The following is a 27,776-nucleotide window of genomic DNA, read 5'->3' as shown; positions in this document are numbered from 1 at the left end:
ACTGTGTGCATGTTTTCTCAGTTTGACAATGACTATGGGAGCTCTGTCTTTTTGACTGTAAGAAATAATGTGTTTCTGTGTTTTTTTCACCCAAAAATGGTGAGGCTATAAGAATATTAAATATGAAATGAGAAAATAAGTGTACTGCTGTAGATACTAAATCACCTTAATTATTGATGAACATTATAAAAAACAACATAAATATTGTTTAAACAAAGTTTTAACCGAAATTGTGTGTTTTGTTTGTGCGGTTTTGCATGAATGTCCAATTGAGTTATACTTCTGTGTGGTGGTGTGTGTTTGTGCGTGCGTGTGTGCTTGCTTGCGTGCGTGCGTGCGTGCGAAAGAGAGAGAGAGAGAGAGATAGAGAGAGAGTAATGTAATTTGAGGTTCAAGTAAGTGGATTACAGATATTGAATGTTTTGCTTATTCTTATTCATGTTCAATTACTATGATTATTATTATTATTATTATTATTATTATTATTATTATTATTATTATTATTATTAATGTTCAATTACTGTACTACTGTAAAGTGTTGCAGTTCCAGTTCCTCTGTGCTGTAATTCAAAGACCTCTAGTCAAACACCTCTGTGCTGTAATTCACCAAGAGACATCTCTCACTCTTGAGGAGATGATTCTGTTTTTTTCTGTTTTTAATTTCAGCAAACCCTTCCATTTGAGTTTGTCATTTGATAATATGTCATAATTACTATGCAGCTAAATTCAGAATGTTTGTAGCTATTCCTCCTCTCTTTATATATTGGCTAAGTGTACAGTAGTGTGGTAGAGAGTAGAGAGATTTCAGAGAGAGTATTACAGCACACCATATCATCTGTTACTCAACCCCCTCCCTCCCTCCCTCCCTCCCTTCCTCCCTCTGTGTTTGCCCAGGCCCCAGTACCACTTGCCAGGAGGACTCGTGTGCCAACCAGGGTGTGTGCCTACAGCAGTGGGAGGGCTTCAGCTGTGACTGTAGCATGACGTCTTTCGGAGGGCCACTCTGCAACGACGGTAAGACACATCCCCATTTCACATTCTACATGTGGGTACAATTTAATTTCAGCACATAATGCCAAATCTGTAACAACGAAACATCAGCCCTGCCTCATTAAGTCTAGGGATGGGGTTGGGGAACTGTTACCACTCTCAAATGTGTAGACTGAACTCTGGATGCAATATATTTTGATTCTAAGGTATACAGTATTGTGTGTGTTTACATTCCTGTTGCTTATAAACTTTGGAGTAAAACAGCCTTTTATTCTGGGTTATGATGGGGTAAGACAGTTACTAACCCAGTATTAAGGTTATGAGGCACCTATAAGTCATATTCTTCAATAATGAATTAATTTATATAATATACATTTGTATATCCAAAAACAGATTCACTAATTACAAATTGTGGCTTTATTACATGCTTTAATACACAACTGCACATATTGGTATATTTTTGAACATATGATGCATACAGTAGCATACACTGTTGAACATATTGTTTGACTCATACTACACAGTACATGCAAAATAATGCATGTGTCCTTACTATCTTAGTGCTGCACCCACACCTAAACAATTGAAGTGTGCTTTGTTAAAGCTTGGGATAACTGTACATTAAGTGTCATACTTTATCCTGAGAGGCCTTTATGCCAGAAGAATAAAGGTAAGTGTTAGTGTCAGCAACAAGTCAATTTGGAACATTGCACTGTTATTTTCCTGTACTATCTTATCTTATAAGTATTTGTGTCCTTGGACACTTCTGTTCTTGTTCTGCATGCTGTCTTGACAGCATATCAGGAGTAATGAATGTGGGCAATGACACTGTAAAAGCCACTGTAAATGGCATTATCCTTCCTGAACAGTGCTTTAACTAACAGCAGTCAGCAACCAGCACATTTATATTTTGACCATACAAACAACAACCCTTATGAGGTACGGTCTGAGGCATGTTTCTCTATGAATGATTGTTGATGTAGAGAGATTGTCTCAGACTACAGATTTCCATAGGCAATTGCCATATGACTTAGCTATTGAACCATTTTTTGTGTTTGGGTATGACTGTGTCACTAGGGGGCTCAAGAGAGCTATTGATAACCGTGGTGAATGGTGGGACTGTTTTATTTTTTTACATACTTTGGAACATGAAGTAATATATCAGTACAGTAGGAGGAGGTGGGCTTTGGCAACTTAAAAATTGTGCAATATTAATACCTCTTAAACACAGTAAGAGAGGGGGGAGGATTGAGGGATTTTTTTCCATTAATGATTATCCTTAAAGAAAGGCCTGTAAGACTGGGGAATGCTTGTAATATTTCAACAAAGCAGCCTACTTTCACATGCAAAATTGGAGGGAATGTGTTTGGTCATTATTTTCCTCTGTAAGGGGCGAATGGGCAAGCAAAAAAACCGCTGGAGTTGACACTCTGCCGAGATGACACAAAAATAAGGCAGGGCGCACCATAAATGTTAATGTATTCTAAGCCACGCATCTGCCAGCCCGATAAGGCACATTCTTTTTTTTTATCAGGAGAGAGTGTTAATAGATTTCAGTGAAGCCACACGCCCGGCTTTTCCGCTGACTGCGATAACACAAGAACGACTCTCATGTCTAAAGAGATGTGAACTTGAGTGAAAACCCAGCAATTCACACCAAACCAGTTGCTAACAGTCTCACTCTCTCCTCGTCACTCTCTCCTTTATCATGCATCTCATCCTCTTCCAGACCTGTCTCGGGGATGGGCAGGGTTGTGAGGCGGTTGTTGAGGGATATCTATGATGGCGAACTCCAAGTGAACCCTGCATGGTGCATTTCAGAGAGAGGCAATGCATTGCCCTCCTGTTTCTGTCTTGTCATACATATTCATCCTGGCCAGGCCCAGAGAGCTCATTTACAGCACTGGGAATGGACCTGCTCACAAGTGTATCTGCTGAATAAACCTGCCATTACGATGACCACAGGACATGCATTATGCCTGAGCTAAAGGCTTCTACCTGCTGAGCCTATTCCCTGTCTCACCATCTCCACCAACACACTAGCACAGCAGGCCTGATCAGTGCAGCAGGAACAAGGAAGGGGAGAAGTAACCCTCTCCAAAATCCAGTTCACTGCAGTATTTGAGTGAGTTACATGTATTGAAACGATGCCACTAGAGAGCATTTCCTTCAAAAAAAATAGTCAGGAATAGGAGAGAAAGGAGAGAGAGAGAAAGAGAGAGAGAGACAGACAGACAGACAGACAGAGAGAGAGAGAGAGAGAGAGAGAGAGAGAGAGAGAGAGACAGAGAGACAGACAGACAGACAGACAGACAGACAGACAGACAGACAGAGAGAGAGAGAGAGAGAGAGAGAGAGAGAGAGAGAGAGAGAGAGAGAGACATCTCAGAGGGGGATATCACAATTTTACCAGATGCATAAGCAATAAGTCTCAGAGGAAGCAAATCACATGTGGCACCCAGAGCTATTTCTGAGATCTCTCTGGTGGGTAGTCATGAGCGCCCTGCCTTCTCGAATGGAGAGAAACTCCATTTCACAGCCCCTGGCCCCATCTCAATCCCAGCCGTGGTGCATTGTACAGCTGTCAATCAGAAAGAATAGGCGAGCTAATGTAATATGTGACGGCATCATCTCATCTCTCTCTGATAGGGGAATTCAACCCTGTTCAGAGTGATCATATTTTCTCTTAACCAGAGCAGCTTGAATCAATAGTGATGCCCAGAGGACTGTGCAGACCCCTGTGAGCTTGACCTAGTCTTTTGACTGTTTTGGGGGAAAGGGAGCCGATACCAAAGTCTCTACTGTCCCCCATTTCCATCCATCTTGAAGCTGTTAAGTCTGTCTATTGTTGATTGGTTGTATTGTAGGAAAGCTAAATTGTACGACAGTACTATGTGTCAAGCACGAAAACTACCTTGCCCTGTACCTTTCATGTTGTGAAACATTGTTTGGGTCTCATGCTGAGCGAAAAATGTATTGATTTCACGGTCTAGGTTTCCAATAGCAGGCTTATTCTATAAGTTGTAATCAAACTCACCTGGTTCTATACAGTAGTTTAACAAACAAAAAACAGGTGATTGGTCTGTAAGCTGGCACACTCCAGACCCATCATTTAAATCACCAGAGTGGAAGTCAAACCACAGCTTGCCACAAATGGCTTTCATAGGTTCTGACACTGAGACAGAAGTGAAGACTGACAAAGAGCGAGGCAGCAAATAGCCAGTGGACCTGTGGCCCCACTTCTTATTTCTCTATCCTTCTTTGTCTTTCACCATCACATGTTCCCATACCTGCAGAGTAGATTTGAAAAAGAAAGTGAATGAAAGTGATAATCCTTTTTGATGTTGTGCAATGGTGGGAGGTTGAAGGAAATGACCTACTGCCTCACAGAGAAAGGTCTCATTTGCATGGAACCTTCTTGCTATCATTTTGGAGAAAATGGCTTTCTCTGGTGTTCATTTTCTTATCACACCTTGTATTCAGCTACATAAGCCTGATCTAGCTGATAAATTACAGACCTAAACAGTATCTCCGTTGACACAGACTTACAATCAACTAAGTTCTAAGCTGAGTTTCTCAATGACTTTGTGTGTGTGTGTGTGTGTGTCTGTTTGTGCATGATTGCTTAGTCTGTGAGTGCGTGCGTGCGTGCGTGCGTGCGTGGGTGCGTGCGTGCGTGCGTGGGTGCGTGCGTGCGGCGTGCGTGGGCAAAAAGTTCGATGAGAAAGGCTTTAATGAAGGTTAGCTAACAAATAAGTCTATGGCTGGAAGGTTAGGAAGAAAGACCAGCAATGCCAGCATAAAGAAAAAGTTTACCTCGACTCACAAGGACTGGACAGAGTAGAAAGTAAAATATTTCCCTTGAGGGTGCAGATGGATTTGATCTTGATACTTATTTCAGGGGTGTTTATGTACTGTTTGTGTGTTTCTGTCTGGGGTTTTAGCTCCAGTCTAGTCCTTCTGAGTTTGGTTGGAGTGGTCAAGTGTCTGAGGGTAATGCACATAGACAAATAGGATGGTGTTTCCCATTCAGCTAAAGTGGGTCGTGGAGGGACTAGAGCAGTGGGTATTACTGGCCTTCACGCAATCTTCCCCTCGCCTGGCTACCCCTCGTCCCAGTCTCAGAGCCAGAGCCATTAATGCCATGTCAATATTGTGTCAACAGTAGTGATTGTGCGTGGGTCTGAACTCTCTCTTCTCTGCCCAGGGGGCAAAGAGGTGCCCCTTTCGCTCCATTTCAGATCTATCACTAAGTCTGCACTCAGTCCTTCTTTTTTTGTCGATGATTGTCCCTCTGGCCAGATCTGTACCTTGAGGTCTAATGTTGGCTTGAGCCTCATTTAATTTAGATGTGCTTTACAGTACAGGAAAAGAATAGCCAGTGACATTATAATATGTTATGTATGAGATATATTGTAATATTCAGCTAAAGTGTATGCCTTTTCAGTCAAATGATATCCATTATATTGCATCTTCTAGTTATTTATCATAACATGCTACCTGTACAACAACCAAGTAAAGTGGGGTCAAGTTAATGTAATGTGGTCAGGGCAGGAGTATCTTTGTGAGATTACATGTGAAGCAGGCTTCAGTTACTTCTCATACTGACTTACATGCCTGTCAAATCGTCAGTAGGTTAAATTGGAACAGACACACTGGCAGTTGCCAGTTCCACTCATGGACTCTAAGCCAGTTAGTCTCTTGGCTCAATTCAACCTCTTAGCACTTATATACATCTACTGTATATGACCTTATTACATCTACTGTATATGACCTTATATACATCTACTGTACATGACCTTATATACATCTACTGTATATGACCTTATTACATCTACTGTACATGACCTTATATACATCTACTGTATATGACCTTATATACATCTACTGTATATGACCTTATATACATCTACTGTATATGACCTTATATACATCTACTGTATATTACCTTATTACACATCTACTGTATATGACCTTATATACATCTACTGTACATGACCTTATATACATCTACTGTATATGACCTTATATACATCTACTGTATATGACCTTATATACATCTACTGTATATTACCTTATTACACATCTACTATATATGACCTTATTACACATCTACTGTATATGACCTTATATACATCTACTGTATATGACCTTATTACACATCTACTATATATGACCTTATTACACATCTACTGTATATGACCTTATATACATCTACTGTATATGGGCTCTACAAATACATGTACATGATGTGAAACATGCATGGCACATTTTCAAGTTCATGAAATTGTCACCCTCCTCTACCCTAGCACACACACAAGCACACACAAACAAACCTCTGAGGAGACATGCAATGATTCATTTTAGCCTCTTAGTTTGGCCTCAATCGATAAGAGGGGACACCCACTCGTGAGGCCAAGGGGAGATGTGGAGATGCAGTAAACAGTCTCCTCTCAAATGGAAGTAATGACCTCTCTGTGCTAGATATGGCTGTCTTCTTTAAATGCAGCTCAGCGAAACAAATCTATTGGTTTGAGAAATATTTGGGCCTCAGTGTGTATTGAACGCTTGGCCTAGCTTTGAACATCCATTATGCCTAAAGATATGAGAGGAGCAGTCTTAAGTGCTTCTGTATCTTCACTTCAATGCCCCTCAAATTGCAGTGCAGGCACATGCACACACACATACACACTGTACACACTGTAACAGATTCCATAAATATACGTTCTATGCACTTTCTTCCAAATATTGACTACTTTATACAGCATATTTCTGTGCATTAAGCCATATTTCATGCATGGCCGTAGATGTACATATGCACACATCTGCACAGAAACATAGAACACATAATGTACTCGCACACAGCACTCTGTATGACTCACCGTCACTGCTTCCTGTTTTATCCTCTGGTATACAGCGCAAGTGACTTTGGACCTTTATATGCCCACTTTAGACTCTACTTGGGAGACTAAGTGAGACAGGAGGCATGGGTTATATAGGCATGGGTTGATTTTTGAATTCTCACTGTCCTGCTCAAAATCTGTCTGTCTATCTATCTCTCTCTCTCTCTCTCTCTCTCTATATATATATATATATATATATATATATATATATATATATATATATATATATATATATATAGGTAACAAGCTCAAAGTGGGTATCTGTGCTAGCATGAGGCATAAGGCTGTTGACATGGAAACCAGGTCTGATTTAATCCTCTTGACGATGCTGTAATATCAATGTAACTTTGCCTGAACAATATAGTAAGGGGTAGGCTTTACTCTATATGAAGAGAGAACCATCCACTTCCTCATAAACAACTCTGCCTATTCACAACATTACCTTTTGAATGATATATGTTGGCCATATAATTCCCTTACAGCCTTACTGTACTTTGACAATGTGCTTTGTAGCACATTTATTTGCATGATTCCTTAGTATTACACTTTACTGAGCACAAAGGCATTATGGTACAGTATACTGCTGTAAACAGACAGGTTAAGTGAATGTCTTGACATGTGGTGAAGATGGAAACAAGCTGAGGAAAACTGCTAATAATATACAGTGCCTATAGAAAGTCATCATACCCTGTGAAATCTTTACCTTTTGTCACATTGCACCCTGGAAATTAAAAAAAATCTAATCTAACTTTTTTGAGCTGTATGTACACATTATAACCCTCATCATCAAAGTGAAAATAAACATTTTAAAAATTCTGGACAATTATTAAAAATTAATTAGTGAAATACCTGGTTTGGTTAAGTGATCAGCCCCTTAGAGTATACCATTATAAACTTGCTCAGGTGCAACCAATCAACTTCCAGATCAAACACCAGGCTAATTGCCCCCCACCTGACATCAATTGTAGTAGTTTTGATTAGTGGTAGTGTAGTGGTTCTGCAAAGAATTCACCATGGTTGGAAAAGTACTTTCAAAAGGCCTCCGGGATAAAGTTGTAGGAAGGCACAAGTTAGGTGAAGGCTACAAAAAGATTTCGAAGGCTTTAGCTATCCATCCATTCAGTACCGTTCAGAGCATCATTAAGAAGTGGAAGGCGTATGGCACCATCAACACCTTGCCTAGATCAGGCCGCCCGTCCAAACTGGATGACCAAGCCAGGAGGACATTGATCAGAGAAGCTACCAAGAGGCCAAAGGCAACTTTGAAGGACTTACAAGTCTTTATGGCTGGGACTGGTCTGTCTGTGCATGTGACAACAATCTCACAAGCTTTACACAAAGCTGGCCTATATGGCAGGGTAGCAAGAAAGAAGCCTTTTCTGAAAAAGTGCCACACTCAGTCTCGTTTGTGCTATGCAAAAACACACCTGGAAGATTCTGTTGCCATGTGGAAAAAGGTTTTATGGTCAGACGAGACTAATATTGAACTTTTTGGACTGAACTCCAAGCTCTATGTTTGGCGAAAACCAAACACAGCACACCACCCAAAACACACCATACCTACTGTGAAGCATGGTGGTGGCAACATTATGTTGTGGGGATATTTCTCTTCAGCGGGGACTGGGCAATTGGTCAGGATTGAAGGGAAAATGGATGCTGCCAAGTACACCCAAATTCTTGAGGACAACCTGCGTCCCTCTGCTAGACAGCTGAAGATGGGCAGGTCATTCACCTTCCAACACGACAACGAGCCCTGACTTAAATCCGATAGAAAATCTCTGGATGGACTTGAAGAGAGCAGTCCATCGCCGCTCACCATGGAATTTGACTGAACTCGAACAATTCTGCACGGAAGAATGGGCAAATATTCTCCAATCTAGGTGTGCAAAGCTAGTAGAGACATGATTGATGGCTGTATTGCAGCAAAAGGTGTCTCTACAATGTATTAAATCAGGGGACTGATGACTTTTCCAACCCTGTTATTCTTGTTTTTCATTTTCTATACATTTTCAGAACTGTCGCCTTTTTTTTTTCATTAGTTTGATGTTGTATGGCTAAATGTGTACATAAAGCTGGAAAAAGTTTTTTTTTAATGGGTTTTGATTTCAGGCTGTACGACAAATATAGTAACTATTTCAAAGGAGTATGATGACTTTCTATAGGCACTATACATTTATCAGCCTTTAGTTCCAATTGTGCTGCAATCATACTGATATACTGTATGAATACCCAACACATGTTTTATAGATTTGATAGAAATACCCAACCTGCTGTTGCTCATACTGTATGTTGTGACAGAGCTCTAGAGTATCCTGTTGATAATGCAAATGGTAGGAATGTCTCTGTGTGTGCGTTATGTCCTATTATTTGTGCCAATGCACCATTACTGTAGATAAGCACAAATACCAAAAACAACAAGTAGTTAGAAAGGAAGAGTTATCATATGTGCTGATATCCAGACTGTCAGTGTCATGCATCATACCAGTATTTAATTCATTCATTCATTCATTCATTCATTCATCAGTGTGATTATTGCAACATCCCACCCAGTCCTCCCGCATCCACTTCTCCTTGTGGTGCGCTGGTGAGAACTTAATCTTGTGAGGAGGTTTTTAATTGGAGGCCCAGAGAGGGCAAGTAAAATGGAAATAAGGAGAAGTTGTTGTTCCAAACACAATACTAATTAAAGTGTTGACTTGAAGACAGATTGTCTGCTAAAACAGCCCTGCTGGGAAGACATTGGGATGCAATGAATAATACCACTCCCTTGTTCATAAACACTATGGATATTGGACATGACATTAGAAAGGGCTGTGGTGTGAATCTAAATCACTGGTTATTTAAAAGAGAAGGCAGGATAGATTGTCTTTTTGGTCAGAATAGCAGTAGGGGGATTGCTGTTGCTGAATAACAGTGGAGGCTTTTAGTTTAGAGCAGTGACCTCATGGTGAGAGCATTGCTTTTTCCTACAGGGAATTACTGTAACTGGGAATGTTTGAGAATGAGAAATTGAGATTTGTTAGCCGGAAGGTCTGCTGTGTACAGTATATATAGGTCTGCTGTGTACAGTATATATAGGTCTGGTTGTAGAAGGTCTGCTGTGTACAGTATATATAGGTCTGCTGTGTACAGTATATATAGGTCTGGTTGTAGAAGGTCTGCTGTGTACAGTATATATAGGTCTGCTGTGTACAGTATATATAGGTCTGGTTGTAGTGTAGCTCTCTAAAGGCAGCGTCTCTTATCTTCACATACTGTATAGTGGATAAGTGACCACAGAGCCCTTCTATCTTCTGTTATTTCCTGATGATGTCAGGTCAGTATTTCCAAGGCAAGTGTTAGAATCCATCATCATCTCGATGAAGGGTTGACGGAACAGTGAAAACATTTCCCAACTCCTCATATGAATCACCCTCAATGGAGGGATAGTGTTGAATTCAACTACATACATAGTACATACAATAAGTGTTAACTCAAGGAATGTTTTCAATTAAATATTTTCTCTTGGGAGACATCACATCCTCCTTCAGATTAAACTACTGTAGCAAATCATCCTGAGAGGTGTCACATTTAAACGTGGCTGCGCTGCGCTCACAAAATAATAGGCTTATCAGTGATCAGTCAATTGGCACAGAAAAGGAGCTTGTGTGAGCCCTTTTATTAAGAGGCTACTGTACAATGTTGCAAAGTCCTCAGAACCGGCTTGTTGATACAATATTGCAATTACATTTTACATTACATTTGAGACATTTAGCAGACACCTTTATCCAAAGCGACTTACAACAAGTACATTTGTCTAAGTAAGTGAATCATCTATACATCAGTCACCATAAGAAAAACAAATCTATGCTAGGACCAGGGGCCATTAGCAGTCACAATGCTAGAAGAATAATTTAAAAATGATTATTATAATTGTTTTATTTACAGTTGAGAAACTGTACAGGGGGGTAGTGGGGATGAAGAGGTCTTTAGGAGGGACAGTCAAGATGTAGCCTGACCGAATAGCCTAACCACTGCATCCACATAGAGGTGGCGGTGCCAGGCGGCCAGCCGAGGTGGAAGAAGAGCGGAGTGATCGGGCAGGGGTTTGGGGGCTGACCATTGCTTGCAAGTAGGGAGGGGCTGTTCCCTTTGCCGCCCGGTAGGTGAGCACCAGGGACCTGAATGCGATGTGAGCTGCTACTGGGAACCAGTGAAGGGTGCGAAGGAGGGGGGTGACATGGGAGAATTTGGGGAGACTTGAACACCAGGCAATGTCCACCACATGTTTTTCCTGTGGCAATGTGGCAATGTCCGCCTGTTTTTCCTCCGTCGAAGTGACAAAGATACATACAGGTTGGCATGCGGTTGCAGCTGTAGGCTGCACAAGGACTGTGGAGAAAAAGAGTATCTCTGCTTGGGGAGAAGGGAGGGAGCCCGTATGGACATTATAGGCTACACATGTCCAATACACTGTAGGTAACTTGGCTGGGAACATGCTTGAGGGGCTGGATTCATATGATGCCATCCTCATAACTAAGTCAATTAATGTCAATCAGGGTAATTGTTGATTCATGACAGCTTTGAGTCTTTTCTTGCTGATGACCAGTTCAAACTTTTACCCCTATCAGAATCCTCATAGCATAAGCAGCGTGTCAGTGTATCACCTGGGGAAGCAAAATTATAGCCTAGATAAATATTTGATATAGTCTACCATGTTAGTAGTAGGCCTATAGCAAAATTATATCAACCATAGCAAAACCATGTTTAGCCTATTCATGGCCCGCCAATGAATTTGTCAGGCCCACCCAATATTCCAATCCTGGTGCCGCTACTGGTCACAATACTGCTCCAAAAACCTGGCTTATTTCTTCAGGCTCCTCATCTGTGTGACATAAGTGAGACAATATTTTAAACTATCGACTGGAATATTCCTATGGTTACAGTACGTATCTGTTGCTGTTTTGATAACTGGGACACTGCAGCATCATTTTATGTGTTGCTGTTCTATAATGTGACAACTGTAGTCTCTCTTTCTTTCTATCTCTCTTTCTCTGTCTCTCTCTGAGGATTCTAGATTACATCAATAGTCTATTTTTGCAGCTGCTTTATTTTCCTGGTTTGAATTCCATTCCACAGAATGGGGTCAGGACTGCTTGGAAAGAGAACTAAAAGAAGTGTGCTCTAAAATGCCTTCTCATTCAGAGAAAGCTAAATCTCCTCAGAAGCTCTTTACTGGCCCAGTTTGCTGGAGGGAGGGAGATTGGTGTGTTAACGAGGAAGCTGACGACTCCTGAAGGTAAAGCCTATGTCCTTGACCTGTTTGTAAAGCAGCCCTCTACAAGGAGTGGCGATCTGTTTGGGCTGACTTCAGAGTAGACAGGCATACACAGAGCCCTTTTGGCCCCCTCCATCTCTCGAGCTGTCGAAGGAGATAGAGAGAAAGCCTCCGTAAAGCTGCCGACCTGTGATCCCTATCTCTCTCACTGACAGTCAGGATTTGGTTTATGTATTCGCAGACACAATTCTCATCACACACACACACACACACACACACACACACACACACACACACACACACACACACACATACACACACACACATATACATACACACACACACACACACACACACACACACACACACACACACACACTCACGCGCAAGGTTTTTTGAAAGTTATTTCCTATACTTTTGATCTTAATGTGTGTTAAATGGATTTATGGAAATGAATAGCTGTTTTGTTGCATTGTTTACGCTGTGAAAAAAGGTTTGTCACTTTAACCGTTTCCCAGTGAGTCAAAACTCACCAGCAGAATTTTGTGAGTGTGGAAAGAATAAAAAGAGTCTGTTGGCTACACAAGTACATCAGTGTGCATTTAAAAACCCCATCTGTTTATCTGTTGTATAGTTTGGGCCTGCTCCAACCTTGGTATTGGAAACCAACTGCGTTTTTGTGTGTGTGTGTGTGTGTGTGTGTGTGTGTGTGTGTGTGTGTGTGTGTGTTTGTGGCTGTGTGGCTGTGTGTGTGTGTGGCTGTGTGTGTGTGTGTGGCTGTGTTCAAATTGGAAATGCATCAGCAGATGAGTTACAGTATGTGTTACAGTATAGGCGTATGTTAATCTGTGTTTGTATCCTTATTATAAGATATGTTATGAATGTAGTTCTCCAAACAGTATGTTTAGGATGCATTTACAGTTTTAGCATTACATGTATGATAAACATGTACTGTATGTTACGCTGTGTTTTTTACTGCACATGTACTAAATTAACCCCCATCTTTCTCTTTACAACACAAGGTACAGTAACACCACTCTCTAACACAATCCAGCCTCATATGCTAAGATTTCCATTTGGCCATATCAAGATGGAGTTAAGGCATAAGCATTTATGAAATACTTTGCCAAAGGCAACCTAATTTAGTTTCCTGATGCACTTTATTTGATAGCGAGATGGTTGAAAACAAAATTCAACAAATATTTTTGTTGAATTTACTTTTTTTTTTTTTTTTTATACTTTTAACTCTTTAATGTCAGACATTAATTTAAAGTGAACTAATATGAATGATTAACACACTTCCATCTATAAGAAGGCTAGACTCTCATTCTTGTGGGCCGGTCCAGTTTGCATACAGCAAGTAGAGGACAGTAAGAGGAAAAGAAAGATGGCAGTCAGACATTGTACTGTATGAACGAGCTGCCGTGGAGAACACTGACAAAACTAGAAAAAGTCTCAGAAGAAACTTAGTGGCCTTACTAAATCTTATTTTTGTAGTGGAAAGAAAGATACAGTAGACGGATAGACATATAGTGTGTTAGAAGTCATAGAGAGATAGATAGATAGATAGATAGATAGATAGATAGATAGATAGATAGATAGATAGATAGATAGATAGATAGATAGGATGCTTCAGTTGAGTGGATAGAGTGTTGGTATTTGAGTGGTAGAGAGTGGTAGAGTTGGTTGGTTAACTGTTTTTGGAGTTTTTGGAGTTAAACAAAGCTGAGTCGTTTAAAAGGTTTAGTAGGTATCAGAAGGCTTGTATCAGGGTTGATGAAGATTTTCTGGGTAGTTGAAAGAAAATGATATATACAGTGCCTTTGGAAAGTATTCAGACCCCTTCACTTTTTTCACATTTTGTTGTGTTATTGACTCATTTTAAAATGGATTAAATTAAAATAATCTGCCATCAATCCTCACACAATACCCCAGAATGACAGTGAAAACACGTTTTTTTAAATGTCAGTAAATTTATTAAAATTGAAATACAGAAATACCTCATGTACATAAGTATTCAGACCCTTTGCTATGACACTCTTAAAATGAGCTAAAATGCAAAAATGTCATCAACAAATCACTCAATAATTTTAATTGAGTCCATCTTAAATCAAGGATAATAGTTCATGTAATTTTGGAATTAATATCTTTGTTTTTATAGGGTCTCTGATTTGCATAGGAATCAATTCACACTGTGTAGATTAGGATGTCACTACCAACTCAGCAAATTTCATAATTAAAAAGATCCTGACAAACTCTCCAGTCCCTGCCGATGACAAACAAACCCATAACTTGATGCAGCTACCACTTCTTCACACGAGAGATGGTGCAGAAACTACATTGCTTGTGCTGAATTTGCACCAAACTTAATGCTTTGTAGTAAAAACCAAAGAAACACATTTCCAGCCACTTTCTTTGCTGTATCACTTGAATTCATTGTTGCAAACACAATTATGGATATGAGATAGATTATTTTCCATTAAGGGATTCTTTTTGGCCACTTGGTTATAGACCAATTTTGTAGAGTGACTGAGATGATGTCCCATCGACTATGCCTTTTCCTCTCCACCATTTAACTTTGTAGGTTTTTGTAAGTCTCCCCAGGCCTAAGGATCGCATTCCTGAGCAGTTGTGTTCCTCTCGATTTGCTCAGTTTGTAATTACAGCCTGATCCACACTGTGTATAATTGATTCCTATGCAAATCAGAGACCTTATGAAAAGAGAGATATTAATTCCCAAATGACATGAACTATTATCCTTGCATTAAGATGGACTCAATTCAACTTATTGAATGATTTGTTGATGACATTTTTGCATTTTAGCTAATTCTAAGAGTATCATAGCAAAGGGTCTGAATACTTATGTACATGAGGTATTTCTGTATTTCAATTTTAATACATTTACGCTTTGTCATTCTGGGGTATTATGTGTGGATTGATGGCAAATTATTTTAATTTAATCCATTTTAAATTGAGTCAAATGTGAACTATATGTGGAAAAAGTGAAGGGGTTTGAATACTTTCCGAAAGCACTGTAGGTTGGTTAGGTTGGTTGGTTGATTGGATGGATGAATGGATATATGAAAAAGAGGATGGATAGATGGGAGAGGGGAGGTATAGAAAGATCAAAACAATTAAGAGGTTAATCAGTATGGGTTATTCTGAGTGAAGTAGTAGTGACTGGTGAAAGTAAGAAACAAGGATGCTAGGTGGTTGAAAGGTTAGACAGATATAAGGTTAGAAAGATACAGCAGACGGATAGACATAGTGTGTTAGATAGATAGATAGATAGATAGATAGATAGATAGATAGATAGATAGATAGATAGATAGTTGATAGATCGAAAGTTACGTAGCAGTTGCAGTAACAGTGGGGATCTCAGAATGTTGGCCTTACAAAAAAAAAAAAATAATGTTATCCATCATGTTAGCCGGATGACAGGTTTTGGAGTTACAAAAAGCTTAATAGTGTAAACATTTTAATAGGTTTCAAAAATCTTTTATCAGAGGTGATCATTTGGATTTTTTGGCACATTTTACAGTTGACATGGTGTTAATAGATCGGTAGTGGTTCAGTGTGTAGTTAAGTGTGAATAGCTTAAAAGTTGTAGGAGGAGTAGCAGGTGGAATAATAATAATAATCATAATAATAATAAATATGTCAAAAAACAATAGTTGGACTTGCTTAAGCAAGCCCACCTAATGATTAACGAGCTGCCGCAGAGAACATTGCAACAGCATAGCTTCTCAACAAGGATGCTTGAGCTCCACTTTCCCGCCCCACTTGGCGATTTCAAAAGAGAGAGAAATCATCGCCATCAACACTGTAATTAGGCTAGGCATATAATGTAAGATATTAATTAACATATCAATATAAGAAAACAAACATTACACAAATAATGAATTCGCTGGTTTAGGCATTAGGATACCATGTTCTGGGAATTAATGTACAAACGCTTATCAGCAGTGAGGATATAACGTGTCCCCACTGGGGATAAAAAAAAAAATACTGATCAGAAGTAGAGATAAGAAAAGCAGTAGGGGGGAAATCCCCACCATCCGGCGGCAAATCGCACCCTGGGCATTAGTGGCATAGATAGATGCCATTTAGCTGATGCTTTTATCCAAAGCGACTTACATTGCAGTGAGTGCATACATTTTTCAGTATATATGGTCCCAGCGGGAATTGAAACCACAACCTAAGCGTTGTTAGCACCATGCTCTACCGACTGAGCAACAGAGGACCATAAAGCAATACATTATGTAATATTAGCTCCCTGTTTTATTGGCTCTTTGATTTGTGACTCATAATTAAGAATTCTCACTGCTTATGTAATAAGATATTAGTTCAAAACACTTCAGATGGACCAAGCACAACTCCACAGTGGGGGAGTTTGGACTGCTGTGATGTGCATAAATACTGTGGCATGATATTGATATCAGATTACTTTTCCACTGGTTGCGTACAATATGCTATGTATATGCTCAGTAATTGGCATTGTGTGAGGACAAGGAGGAGGGAGATTAGGAAAGAGCAGAAGAGGATGCATTGCAGATGAGCAGAGAGATGAGCAGAGAGAATGTTGATCTGTTGTGCTGCTATAGAGGTTAATGTATAGGTTAGAGCCAATGAAATGAGATTGTTAATGAATGTGAATGTAGCTGGCAAATGTCTCTCTGATCTCTAGGTTAGAGATCCTGCTCCACAATCCGTCACTTTCACTCTCACACGCAGACAGTCAATCACACCACTACTGTATCTGTTTTCATCACGCCACAGCTATTTCTTTGTGTGACAACCTCTGTCTTATTATGTTACCATCTAATGTGTGTTTATGTTGAGCATTTCTTCTGTGCATATGTCTGTGCATATCATCACGCCACATCTTAGCATGACTAAGCTAGCATTGTATGTGTATTTTTGTATGATTGCTTCAGTACACATTATCATCAGTGTCATATACTGTCTCCCTGTGTAGTGTGTGCAGAGTATGTTCTATACTGTCAATGTGTCCTCCGTTGTGTAGAGAGCCCTGTTTTAGTGTCAAAGTAGCTGTCTTTGTTAGCAATGAATGTCTATCCCTGTGTGAGTGTAGTGAGATTTCAAGCGTTGCAGGCACTGTGGTGCGGTTGACCGCTCACTGCTGTGTATTAGGCCAGGCAGCCTCCTTACTCAACTGAACAGTGTCAGTGTTTCCGTTTTAGTCTCCTCAGTGCTCACTGTTTTGTTATGATCCAAAGGATTTACTTTACCTGACATGTCCAGCTGATCATAGAACTATGAAAAATAATATGGCAGCCAGAGAAATGTACACAATTTACACATTTACACAACTGTACATGTGCGAGCCTGATGTACACAGCAGCTTTGTTAAGATGTTAAGATACTATGTGCACTGCTGTTTGTGTACACACATATTCACTGGCTGATCACATGACTTGTCTGTGTTATTATCCATGGGGAGTAAAGTAAAACCTATAACCACAGTTTTCTCCCTCTAGTCACCACCCTGTGTACCCACCATACAACAAGTGAGCAGGTTAAACCCTACGCGTAGCTGTCTGCCCCCAGAGGCACAGGTTCTCAGGGGCATGTGTGGTGGTGGTGGAGGGAATGATTGCACCAACCACAGATGTCACCACAGCACAGTGCAGGTGTGCTTGTGTCATGGTTGAGTTATCCTGTATGGTGTATCTCCCCCTCAACGCTCACGATAGCTTATGTCATCTGGTGAGCAACAGCAAATCTTTGCTGAAAGAACAAATTGCAGAAATACATATTTTGATAACAGTCTCTGTCCTCAGACTGTGCAGCTTGGAAAAAACATGATTGATGAAAAAAAGACCTGCCTTAATGTCAGTTTATGATTTCTATTGGCTTTGTGGTGAACAAAGAAGCTGCTCTCCAGGGAGGAAAATAGATAATAGAACAGATCAATCTCTATGGTGACAAAAGGGTAACCTGTGGTGTTTCTCTCCCTGTGGATCTATTAACCCAGACTGTAGTCTCTCCATGGTTTTCATCAAGCACTACCTGAGAGCCCTTGTCTTGATGTAAAGGTCCTGTCTCAATGTGGTCAGGCCACCCACCATCTGCTCTTTCTCCTCTAACCCTCCTCTATCCCTCCACTTCCATCTCCACTCCTACACTCTTCTCATCAGCTCACTGCACTGGAGCCGCAGTCTTAGAGGTCCTTAACAGGGACTCATTCTTTCTACTCCCTCACTCTCTGAGGAGAGTATTACACACCCAGAACAAATTCCATCTGTGCTATTGATCGCTCACTTTGGGAGAATAGAGCGTACTTGGCTAAAGCTTCTCTACAGTGTGAACTTTGCTCCCTTTTTTTCCTTGATTTTTCTCTACCTTGGTCTGTTTATTTATCTTAGGATGAAAAACAACGAACAAGGGAGGGATATGTTAGAAAAAAATCTATTGAAATTTCTCTGAGCACCTCTAATCCTTTGGGTCTGAGGTAGAAAAAGAAAGGCTTGGTTTTTTTGTCTCTGTCTGTGAGAGCTCTCATCTAACAAAAAGGATGTGGGATATCTTGTTTTTTGAGGGGCATACCATACAAAGGATATATAGAAAGGATACCCTTGTTCAAGGGTAGGTGTTTAGCAGGAAGTTGAAAGCTACTTTTTAGCGCTCATTTCCGTAGTTACCCACCTATGAGTGACTTCAGACGCCTTATTAGGCAGCTGTGCCCTGTGGCTTGTCATGGCCACACAGTCTCCACTACCTCTCCCTACCTGAGCCCAGGTGGCTGCTGCTGTATAGGTGACAGGGATTTGGCCTCTGGAGACCGTCAGTGACCCTTCCTCCCTCCTCTCTCTCTAACATAGCTATTGCCTCTCTGGTCACCTGCCCCCATCCTGTTTATCACACAGTGTCTCACTGTCATATCTCTGATTAGAGGTTCACTGGAGCAAAATCACATCTAGTCTGTGTGGTTGACTTGATACTTTACTCCTGACTGAGAGAGAGTCACCCCAGTCACCTTAGTGACCAACCAAAGCAAGAGCTAAAAAGGTCCACATTGGAATGAATCACAAATAAAAGTGGCTCATCATGTCTCCTTTTCCTTACAGGATAGTGTTACGCAATGGTTAGACCTTTTCTCACGAAGTTGCAATAATAACAGCCTTACTTGTGTACTAGGAAATGCACCATTTACAAAACAATTTGCACTTTTTAGAACCACATTATCTCCATTTATCTCGATATATCAAATATGAATACAATTAACCATAAATAAATCATACTCTTTTTCTAACAGTGTATTGGTTTGCTCTTCCTCTCAACCTCCACATACATATTGTGCCTGTCAACCATACACCTGAAAGTAGGGAAAAAATAAATATTGCATGTCAAAGCAGTACTCTGTTGTTGCCACATGGTGGCACCCATGTAACAAATAACAGATATAAAACCTGACCAAGGTAACACTGAACTGCTAATGTCATTTAATAAGATGTTACAGAACAAAACATGACATTTGAAAACATTCACTTAAGGATTGTTACCTGTTCAATTTGCATCACTTTTTATTTGTCATTGCTGTTAAAAGTTTGCCTAATTCAGACTAGTTTCCTTGAGTAAGCAGGGACCTGATATATTGGCTTTTTAGCTGTAATTATGCAGATTGATGGGTTGATAATTTATGTAAAAAATTCAGCAGGAACATCCATTTTCAGTCTTGCACATTAGAACAGAGCTCAAGTTCTGTTTTTCCAGATTATTTAGCAGCAGGGGGTGCTAGGCGAGAACAACAGGAATTATTTTTTCTCTCTTTGAGCATCTGGTGTGTGCGATATAACAGTCTAAAAATGTCACTTTACAAGAAAAATACTTTTACAAATTGAGATGAATGAATGAATGAATTATTACAGGAATCATCATGGAGTGTAGTCTCTCATTTAAAAATGGTACTTGTCACAGGATATCTTCTCTCAGGTTTGACCCTCCTCTTTGGCTCTCACCACTCCAAGCTGCTTCCAGGATTTACCCTCACTCTCAAGTGAGTCCCCAACTTGTCTCTGGTTACATTTTCGGCAGCACTTTGTTGGATTTGTATGGAGAGCTAAAGAATGGAGAGAGACATAAGTATTATCCTCTGTGTCATGCTGGCTAAATTGACTTTTTTTGTGGCCAAGTGCATCTGTATCCTTTGCAACCCATGATGATCAGCTCAGCAACACTTTTGGCTTTTCTTCAGCTCTAAACACTGCGGTCAAAGAGGATGTTGAACGGCCACGGTGAAAACAGGGACAGGCAGCTGAGCCTCTATCTCTCCAGTCCTGAACCCTGGGCACTGAGCACAGATCCTAGCTGAACTGGATTGTGTTTATCAGCTTTATGTCCACATGTTCACTCTACCCCCTAACCCTCCATGCACACTCGCAGTCTTTGAGGAATGCGCTTTTATCAGCATGCAAGGCTGACTTACCCAGATTCAGCACCCTCCCAGTGGACAGCGCTCCATTGCCAGTTCTAGCACTGTGTGACATACTTGTTTGTGTGTGCATATCTGTGTGGGCTGCGTGGGGCTGCAGCCTTTTGCTCTGCTAGTTGGCTAAATTCTCCCTGATGTTGGGCTGCAGATGGTCTGGAAGGTGAAGCGAGAGAAGAGTTTTCCGTAGTGTCACTTTGATGCTGGAGCACAGAGAAGGAGGGAGTCACAGAGAAGAGAAGGAGGGAGTCACAGAGAAGAGAAGGAGGGAGTCAGTCAAGTAGCCCTGTGATTGGATGAAGACGAGCCGACCACAGCAGCTAGAGTATCGGACAGCACTGTTAGACTCCAATTGTCCTTCTCAACAGGACTGCACCGCTACCCTCCAGAGGGAGAGGAGCTAGAACAAAGACCACCCCACCCTGCATCCCCGCTCTGTTGTTTCCTCTCTTCCATTTACTGCCATCAGAGTGTGAGCACAGCAGTGTATAGAAAGTAAAAAAGAATGATAGGAGAAGAGAAAAAGAGAAAGAGAAAGCAGAAAAGAGTGACGGAGCCCACATCCCTGCGTTTTTCCCAAATAGGCTCTTCCTCTGCAATGCACTCAAGCTCCATTGATTCGCTGTGTGGAGGCTGCCCATTTGCATAGCCCCTCTCCCTCCTACTCCTCGGCTGGCTGTCGAGGCTCCCCCTCCCTATCTTCTCCTCCTCCTCCCCCTCTTGCGCACATTTCCCGGAGCTGCGCTGCCGACGCTGTGTGTGCCTGTGTATATATATATATGTGTGTGTGTGTGCCTGCCCAAGGCTGCTCTCTCAGGTGATGCCGTTGCTGCTGTTTGGTCTCACTGAGAGCAGGGATTTCTTGATGGGGAACGGGAGCATCTCTTGGCACATTTGTAGCCATCTCCACCTCGCCACTGCAGCTGTCCAACACATGTAAATGAGACACGGCTTCAGTTGCGCTCGGATTTCTCTGGATGTCCTCTAAAACCAGGAGGGAAGAAAGGAGGGAAACTTGTTTTTTATGAAGAAATGTTAAAACTCTTTGCTTGTTTTATCCTATGTTTCTGAGGCTGATGTACTTTTACCTTGCAAATGCTTTTGAGGAATATTCTCTTTTTTGGGGGCAGAGAATATGCATTTGATGGTGTGAGCTCCTAGTAGAAAAAGGAGTGAGAGAGAAAGCAAAGAGGTTTGATAAGGGAATTGGTACTGACAGGAATTTCTCCGTTGCTGTTAGAGTGTCCTAATTTATTGAAGGCATATTTTTTCCAACTCTTTTTTCATGATGATTGATCGTACTGCTTTGTATCCCTTGGTACTGTTGCGGATTTTCTAACCCACCAGAAAATAGCAAGAAGGCTCTCTTTTGCTATTTTGTCTTTTTTTTCCCTGTGGAGTCCCAGCACTCTTCTCTGTGGATTTTTGCAGCTCTGGTTTTGGTTTGTGTGTGGCAAGAGTTGGCAGGGTGAGAGACATGGGCTGTGGGGTTCATTGAGTTCCTACTTTGATCGCTCACCTCAACTGGTCACTCAGGGAAGATGCTTGGAGGCTGGAGGACACAGATAGCTCCCTCGAGGCCCAGTCGGGACCCCCTCTACTGGGACCTGACCTCATTTATGAATCTGGCCCTCTGGATGAGTGCTCTGGCCCTGGGGTGTGTGGCAAGATCAGAGCCAGGAGCTGTGAGCCCCCACCATATTCACCTCAGTCATGGAAACAAGCATCACCATAATGTGCCTATTGCTATCCACAGATCACCTGCTTCGCTACGTGCAGGGCACAGTAAGTACTCTCTCTTACCATCAAATGAACCTACGTAATTATGCCACTGTGTCATTACATCTAACCTCTTTGGAGGCTGTCTAATTTTGTTCACTCCAGCTTGTTTCAAGTTATTCCAGCCGAGTTGTTGTCTTGAATTACTTTTGTATGGCAGACACTTTATTTTCTTTCTCATACCAGGTGGGTATTCTAGTTACCCTGTATCATTCTGTCTCCTACATCTCCACCAGTCCTTCTGATATAGTTCAGCTCTATCCCTCTTTGTCTGTGTCAGCATAGTGGCTTCCATCTCTATGTGTCTCAGATTAGCCCTATCCCTGTCTCCAGATGCTCCGCCATGTCCAGATTAGACAGGATTAGGAGGGCGGTTGTAGTACTCACTGCTGTCCCCTGGTGGCTGGTGGAGACAAATATGCATTTTCAGATCTGCTGGATGTTGAGGCGCCTCTGGCCTTAGTCTAGGCTATGACAGTCCTTTACCTGATGGCCTCCCCTAGATGTACACTACAGTGCATGTGTGTGTTTGCATTAGTATGAGTGAGAGGATGGGTTTGGGAATGCTACAAAATCCTGTCGATTCCCACTCATCTTGGTTTTTGAATTAGCTGTGCTATTGATGGTATGACTGGGAGGTGTGGATGAAACCATGATGTAGAAATGGTATGAACATGATGATGGGTTTCTATGATGATGACATTGTTAAGAATTGTTCAGTATGTGAAGTATGCTTGATTCTCTGTGTGGATATCATATGTAGGTTGGGGGGGGGGTAGTATAGTCTGTGCATTAGGCAGGTTTTGCTTCCACAGTGCTGATGGAGAGATGTGAGGTTTACTGTCCTGCTGAGACATCAGGGGAGGCAATTAGGCCACTCTGCTGGGGCCTGTCTGGAGGGGACAACACTCACCCTCACCTTCTTCTCCTGTCCTCCGGTCCGCCTCTCCTGTCCCCTGTCTGTGTCCCCTAAATTTACCATGGTTAAGGATGTAGTGGTGTGTTTAAAATGTTTCCCAAGTACAGAATGTTGGCCAATCTGCACAGGTGTAGGGTTCACAAATGAAACTTTGTAGACACAGTGCTTGGCTTTCAGAGCAAAGCTTGTTCCTTTTTTTAAAGATATTTTTCCGTAATCACAACTGTGCTGTGCAGGGTGTAATTTGCATGGGCTCGTTCTCACACGGGGGGGCTGTTCAGAGCACCAATTGAAGATGTGCAGCTCTTCAATTATTCAGCTACATTTTCGGATGCACAAGCTATACTACACTCCTTGTTATTCTCCTGTGATTTTTTAATGCATTACATTATACTTTTTTTCCCTACGCATTTGTATTGTTTGTATTCCTCTTAAGCATGTAACATCTCTCTCTCTCTCTCTCTCTCTCTCTCTCTCTCTCTCTCTCTCTCTCTCTCTCTCTCTCCCTTCCTGTGCTGTTTTGCTTTCACTGTCACTATCCATGGTACAATCTAATCCTATTTGCAGTACTTATATAACCATACCTGCCTTTTGCTATTTTTGTCACAGTGCACTTAACACTGTCCCGGGTGATTAGTCCAAACAAAACTAATACAGCGCTGCCAGTTGTTTTGTATGCAAATTACTGCTATCTCCATTTTATGATATTACTTTTTTCTCTCTCTTAATAAGTGGCTGCTTTATTACTGAATTCCAAAATTATGAAAAATCGGTTTCAAGCTGCAACTTAAAAACAAAACCCTTATGTAGCCCTCCATACCAGTGTTTTACACAATGTACATTATGGGTAATACAGCAAGGGTTCAACCTTATATAACTTAATAACACATTTATTTAAAATCATATGCAATAAAAATGGTCCTTTATTTCCCTTGTGTTGAAGTTGTGTGTCAGCTGATTTATTATTTGGAAAACATGAAAAAATAATCATGGTCAGGATGTACAAAATTGAGTAACTCTGTGATAAATTGTTTTTTAGCGATAGTTTTAATGAGGTTCAGACAGTATCATGTCTGAGGTGCAGACAAAGCATCCATCATAGATGAGCTCTACTATCGGAAGAAGAGTCCTGAGGAGATGAATGCAAATTGGATCAATGTAGAGATGACATGAGGTGTGTCATAATGGGAATGTCAGGTCAGTGTGTCTGGCCATGGAGAGTGGGCTCCTCTGCCAGGTCGTACCGATGCAAGGATAGGGGAGTTGGAGGAGAGAGGGAGATCATGATTTGAATAAACCAAGTTGTCACTCTTTACATGATGTGTGTGTGTGTGTCTGTGTCTGTGTCTGTGTCTGTGTCTGTGTGTGTGTGTGTGTGTGTGTGTGTGTGTGTGTGTGTGTGTGTGTGTGTGTGTGTGTGTGTGTGTGTGTGTGTGTGTGCAACATAGCCCGGTGGGTCAAAGTCGGCGTCCAGATTAAGGATGATTATGTGATGCACTTATCAGGACCTTCTTAATACCTGCTCCATGAAATGCTCCTAATATCACTTTTATGTTTCTAATCCTAGCTTCTACATCAAAGCCAGTAAAGCAATTTAAGGGATTGTAATCAATGTTGATACTCCCTACCTTCAGAGCTAATGACCAAATGGATTAGGGAATTTACTTTACACAGAAGCAGAGAGAGGAAGAAAGAGGCATGGAGAGCGAGACAGAGAGCAGCAGAAGGACAACAAATAATTTCTGAGAAAGCCATCTTATAAGTTGACATTCTGCAATAGGAGTAACAATGAACCACATAAAGAGTAAAGGAGAGACATAGAAATAGTCTGAGACAAGAAAGAAAGAAAGAGAGAGAGAGAGACAGAGAGGGCAGCAGTGAGCAAACCGCGGGGCTGTGGGTCCCTGCCGTTGTCTTGCTGCCGGTGTAATATAATTACTCCTGTGTCCCTGTGCCGATGTCACTCTGAGATAGTGTGTGTGGCTGACAGTATCTGTGCCTGGGATCCAGCGGTGGAACAGAGATGATGGCTGTTCTGATAAGATACATGTACCTATTGCCCCTGGGGAGCAGAGTGGGTTATTGACCCAAGAAGCAGTGAGTGAGTGAGGGCTGCCATCTTCTCATCCCTTTCTCCGCTCCTGGCTCAGGGACTCACCCTCTTTTTTTTATCTGTGTGTGTGCCGCAGGTCTTTGCCCTACTTGCATTTTAGCTTGCACTCACTGACTCCCCGCCCATCCCCCTCCCTACCTTAGTGTGCCACTCTGCATCTAAACAGCACACCGCCCCCGCCCCCGTCCCTAGCCCCCCTTGCTATCCCACAGAGCCTAGCCGAGCGGACTGAGTTCTGCGGCCTCTTGTGCCTGCAGTGGTCTCCTTGGTCTCCGTGGTGACCAGGCCATGGCTGGCGTGAAGGGAAATGAGACCTGACTGTGTGTGCGGTGGGTAGTGAGAGGTCAGATGAGTAATGTGCCCGTTTGGGAGGAGAGACTTGGAGACAGATAGACAGAAAGAGAGGAGCACTCCTCATTTTACTCAAGGGGACATTTGTGTTCCTCACTTGCATGGGTCCAGGATGAGTTAGAACTAAGGAGTGAATGCCCACGAGGCAAAGTGTGAATCATCATCATCATCAACATCATTCATCCTCTCTCTCTCTCTCTCTCTCTCTCTCTCTCTCTCTCTCTCTCTGTATTTAAAAAAAAAAAATATATATTTAATTTAAAATGTTTAGATTTCTGAATTATAAAATGCCCGGTCAGTCTGAAGGTCAGTGTAGATATTGAGACGAATCCTGTGACTAGAATCTTAGGATGTGCACACATTTACTCCAATCCCAGTAGGATTACACATGCTTGCAGACACGTATAGTGCCTTTGGAAAGTATTCAAACCCCTTCACTTTTTCCACATTTTGTTGTATTATAGACTCAATTTAAAATGGATTCAATTAAAATAATTTGCCATCAATCCACACACAATACCCCAGAATGTCAAAGCGAAAACATGTTTTTTTTAAATTTCAGTAAATTTATTAAAATTGAAATACAGAAATACCTCATGTACATAAGTATTCAGACCCTTTGCTATGACACTCTTAAAATGAGCTAAAATGCAATCACTCAATAAGTTGAATTGAGTCCATCTTAATGCAAGGATAATAGTTCATGTAATTTTGGAATTAATGTCTTAGTTTTTATAGGGTCTTTGATTTGCATAGGAATCAATTACACATTGTGTGGATCAGGTTGTCATTACAAACTGAGCAAATGGAGAGGAACACAACTGCTCAGGAATGCGATCCTTAGGCCTGGGGAGACTTACAAAAATCTACAAAGTTGAATGGTGGAGAGGAAAAGGCAGTCGATGGGACAACATCATCTCAGTTACTCTACAAAATTGGTCTATAACCAAGTGGCCAAAAAGAATCCCTTAATGGAAAATAATCTATCTCATATCCATAATTGTGTTTGCAACAATGAATTCAAGTGATACAGCGAAGAAAGTGGCTGGAAATGTGTTTTCACACACACACACACACAGGTCAATCCAAAGAAATTGTGCAAATTGCGTGTCCAGTCAATAAAAACATATTGACAAAATCAGTGTTTTTATACCACTTTCTATTGCGAACTGGGTGCCCCCAGCCATGGGTCCTAAAATGAATGTTGAAAAATTAAAGCAATTAAAGATTTTTGTAACCTTTAAATCTATATCAAAACATCTTGAATTGTTTGGATGGGAAATCAAATTATGAAGATATATTTTATACATTTTACACATTTTGAGAAACAAACTCTTAAAAACGCTGTCCCAGTTTTGAGGTCACTACCAAAACACATTCTGTTTAAAGCTCCAGATTAAATATGCTATAAATCACAACCTCAATAATATGACCAGAAAAACGAGGATCAACCAATCAGAAAATCTGAAAATGTTTGTGTGGTTTTAAGAAATGTCACAATCAAACAGGTTCCATTGTCAAATCTATTTGATTTTCTGGGGTTTATTAATATTCAATGGGTATCTATTGAAAAACCAGACTTTAAAGGTTAAAAAAGGTTAACAATTAAAGATTAAACCAAATAAACAGCCCACATAGATGGTTAGGTGAAATACAGTGCCCTGCGTAAGTAATGGGACAGTGAAGCATGTTTTTCTTCTTTCAGCTCTGCACTCCAAACAACAATGAGGTTAAAGTAGAGATGCTCAGCTTTTATTTCATGGTATTTGTGTCCATATTGGTTTCACCTTTCAGAAATAACATCACTTTTTATGCATAGTTCCCCTGTTTCAGGGTACCAAAAGTGATGGGACAGATTTATCAAATGTCCAAATTAAGCACTCATGTTTAGTATTTGGTTGACAATCCTTTGTATGCAATAACTGCCTGAAGTCTGTGATTCATTGACCCCACCAGACGCTGGGTATCTTCTCTGGTGATGCTCTGCTAGGCCTGTACTGCAGCCATCTTCT

General features: G+C 41.1%; 1 protein-coding gene across 17 annotated transcripts in view; it reads left to right on the top strand.

Moving 5' to 3' along the window:
* The window catches only part of LOC310822998 (neurexin-1a-like), a gene marked incomplete at its 5' end in the record, with an annotated part of 300,716 nt that overhangs the window by 157,459 nt on the left and 115,481 nt on the right, over positions 1-27,776 (top strand). For 16 of the 17 annotated variants that reach the window (XM_083695624.1, XM_083695636.1, XM_083695631.1 and 13 more), the window contains one exon: positions 895-1,014. In XM_083695624.1, the coding sequence (XP_083551750.1) occupies positions 895-1,014 (120 nt within the window). Of the gene's footprint in view, positions 1-822; positions 1,015-27,776 lie in introns of all 17 variants that reach the window. The other variant, XM_083695622.1, reaches the window with a different exon arrangement.

This window comes from Argentina silus (genome assembly GCF_951799395.1).
Source record: "Argentina silus genome assembly, chromosome: X".
Taxonomy (NCBI): domain Eukaryota; kingdom Metazoa; phylum Chordata; class Actinopteri; order Argentiniformes; family Argentinidae; genus Argentina; species Argentina silus.
The sequence above is the reverse complement of the archived record's forward strand: the minus strand, read 5'-3'. Positions and strand labels throughout refer to the sequence as shown.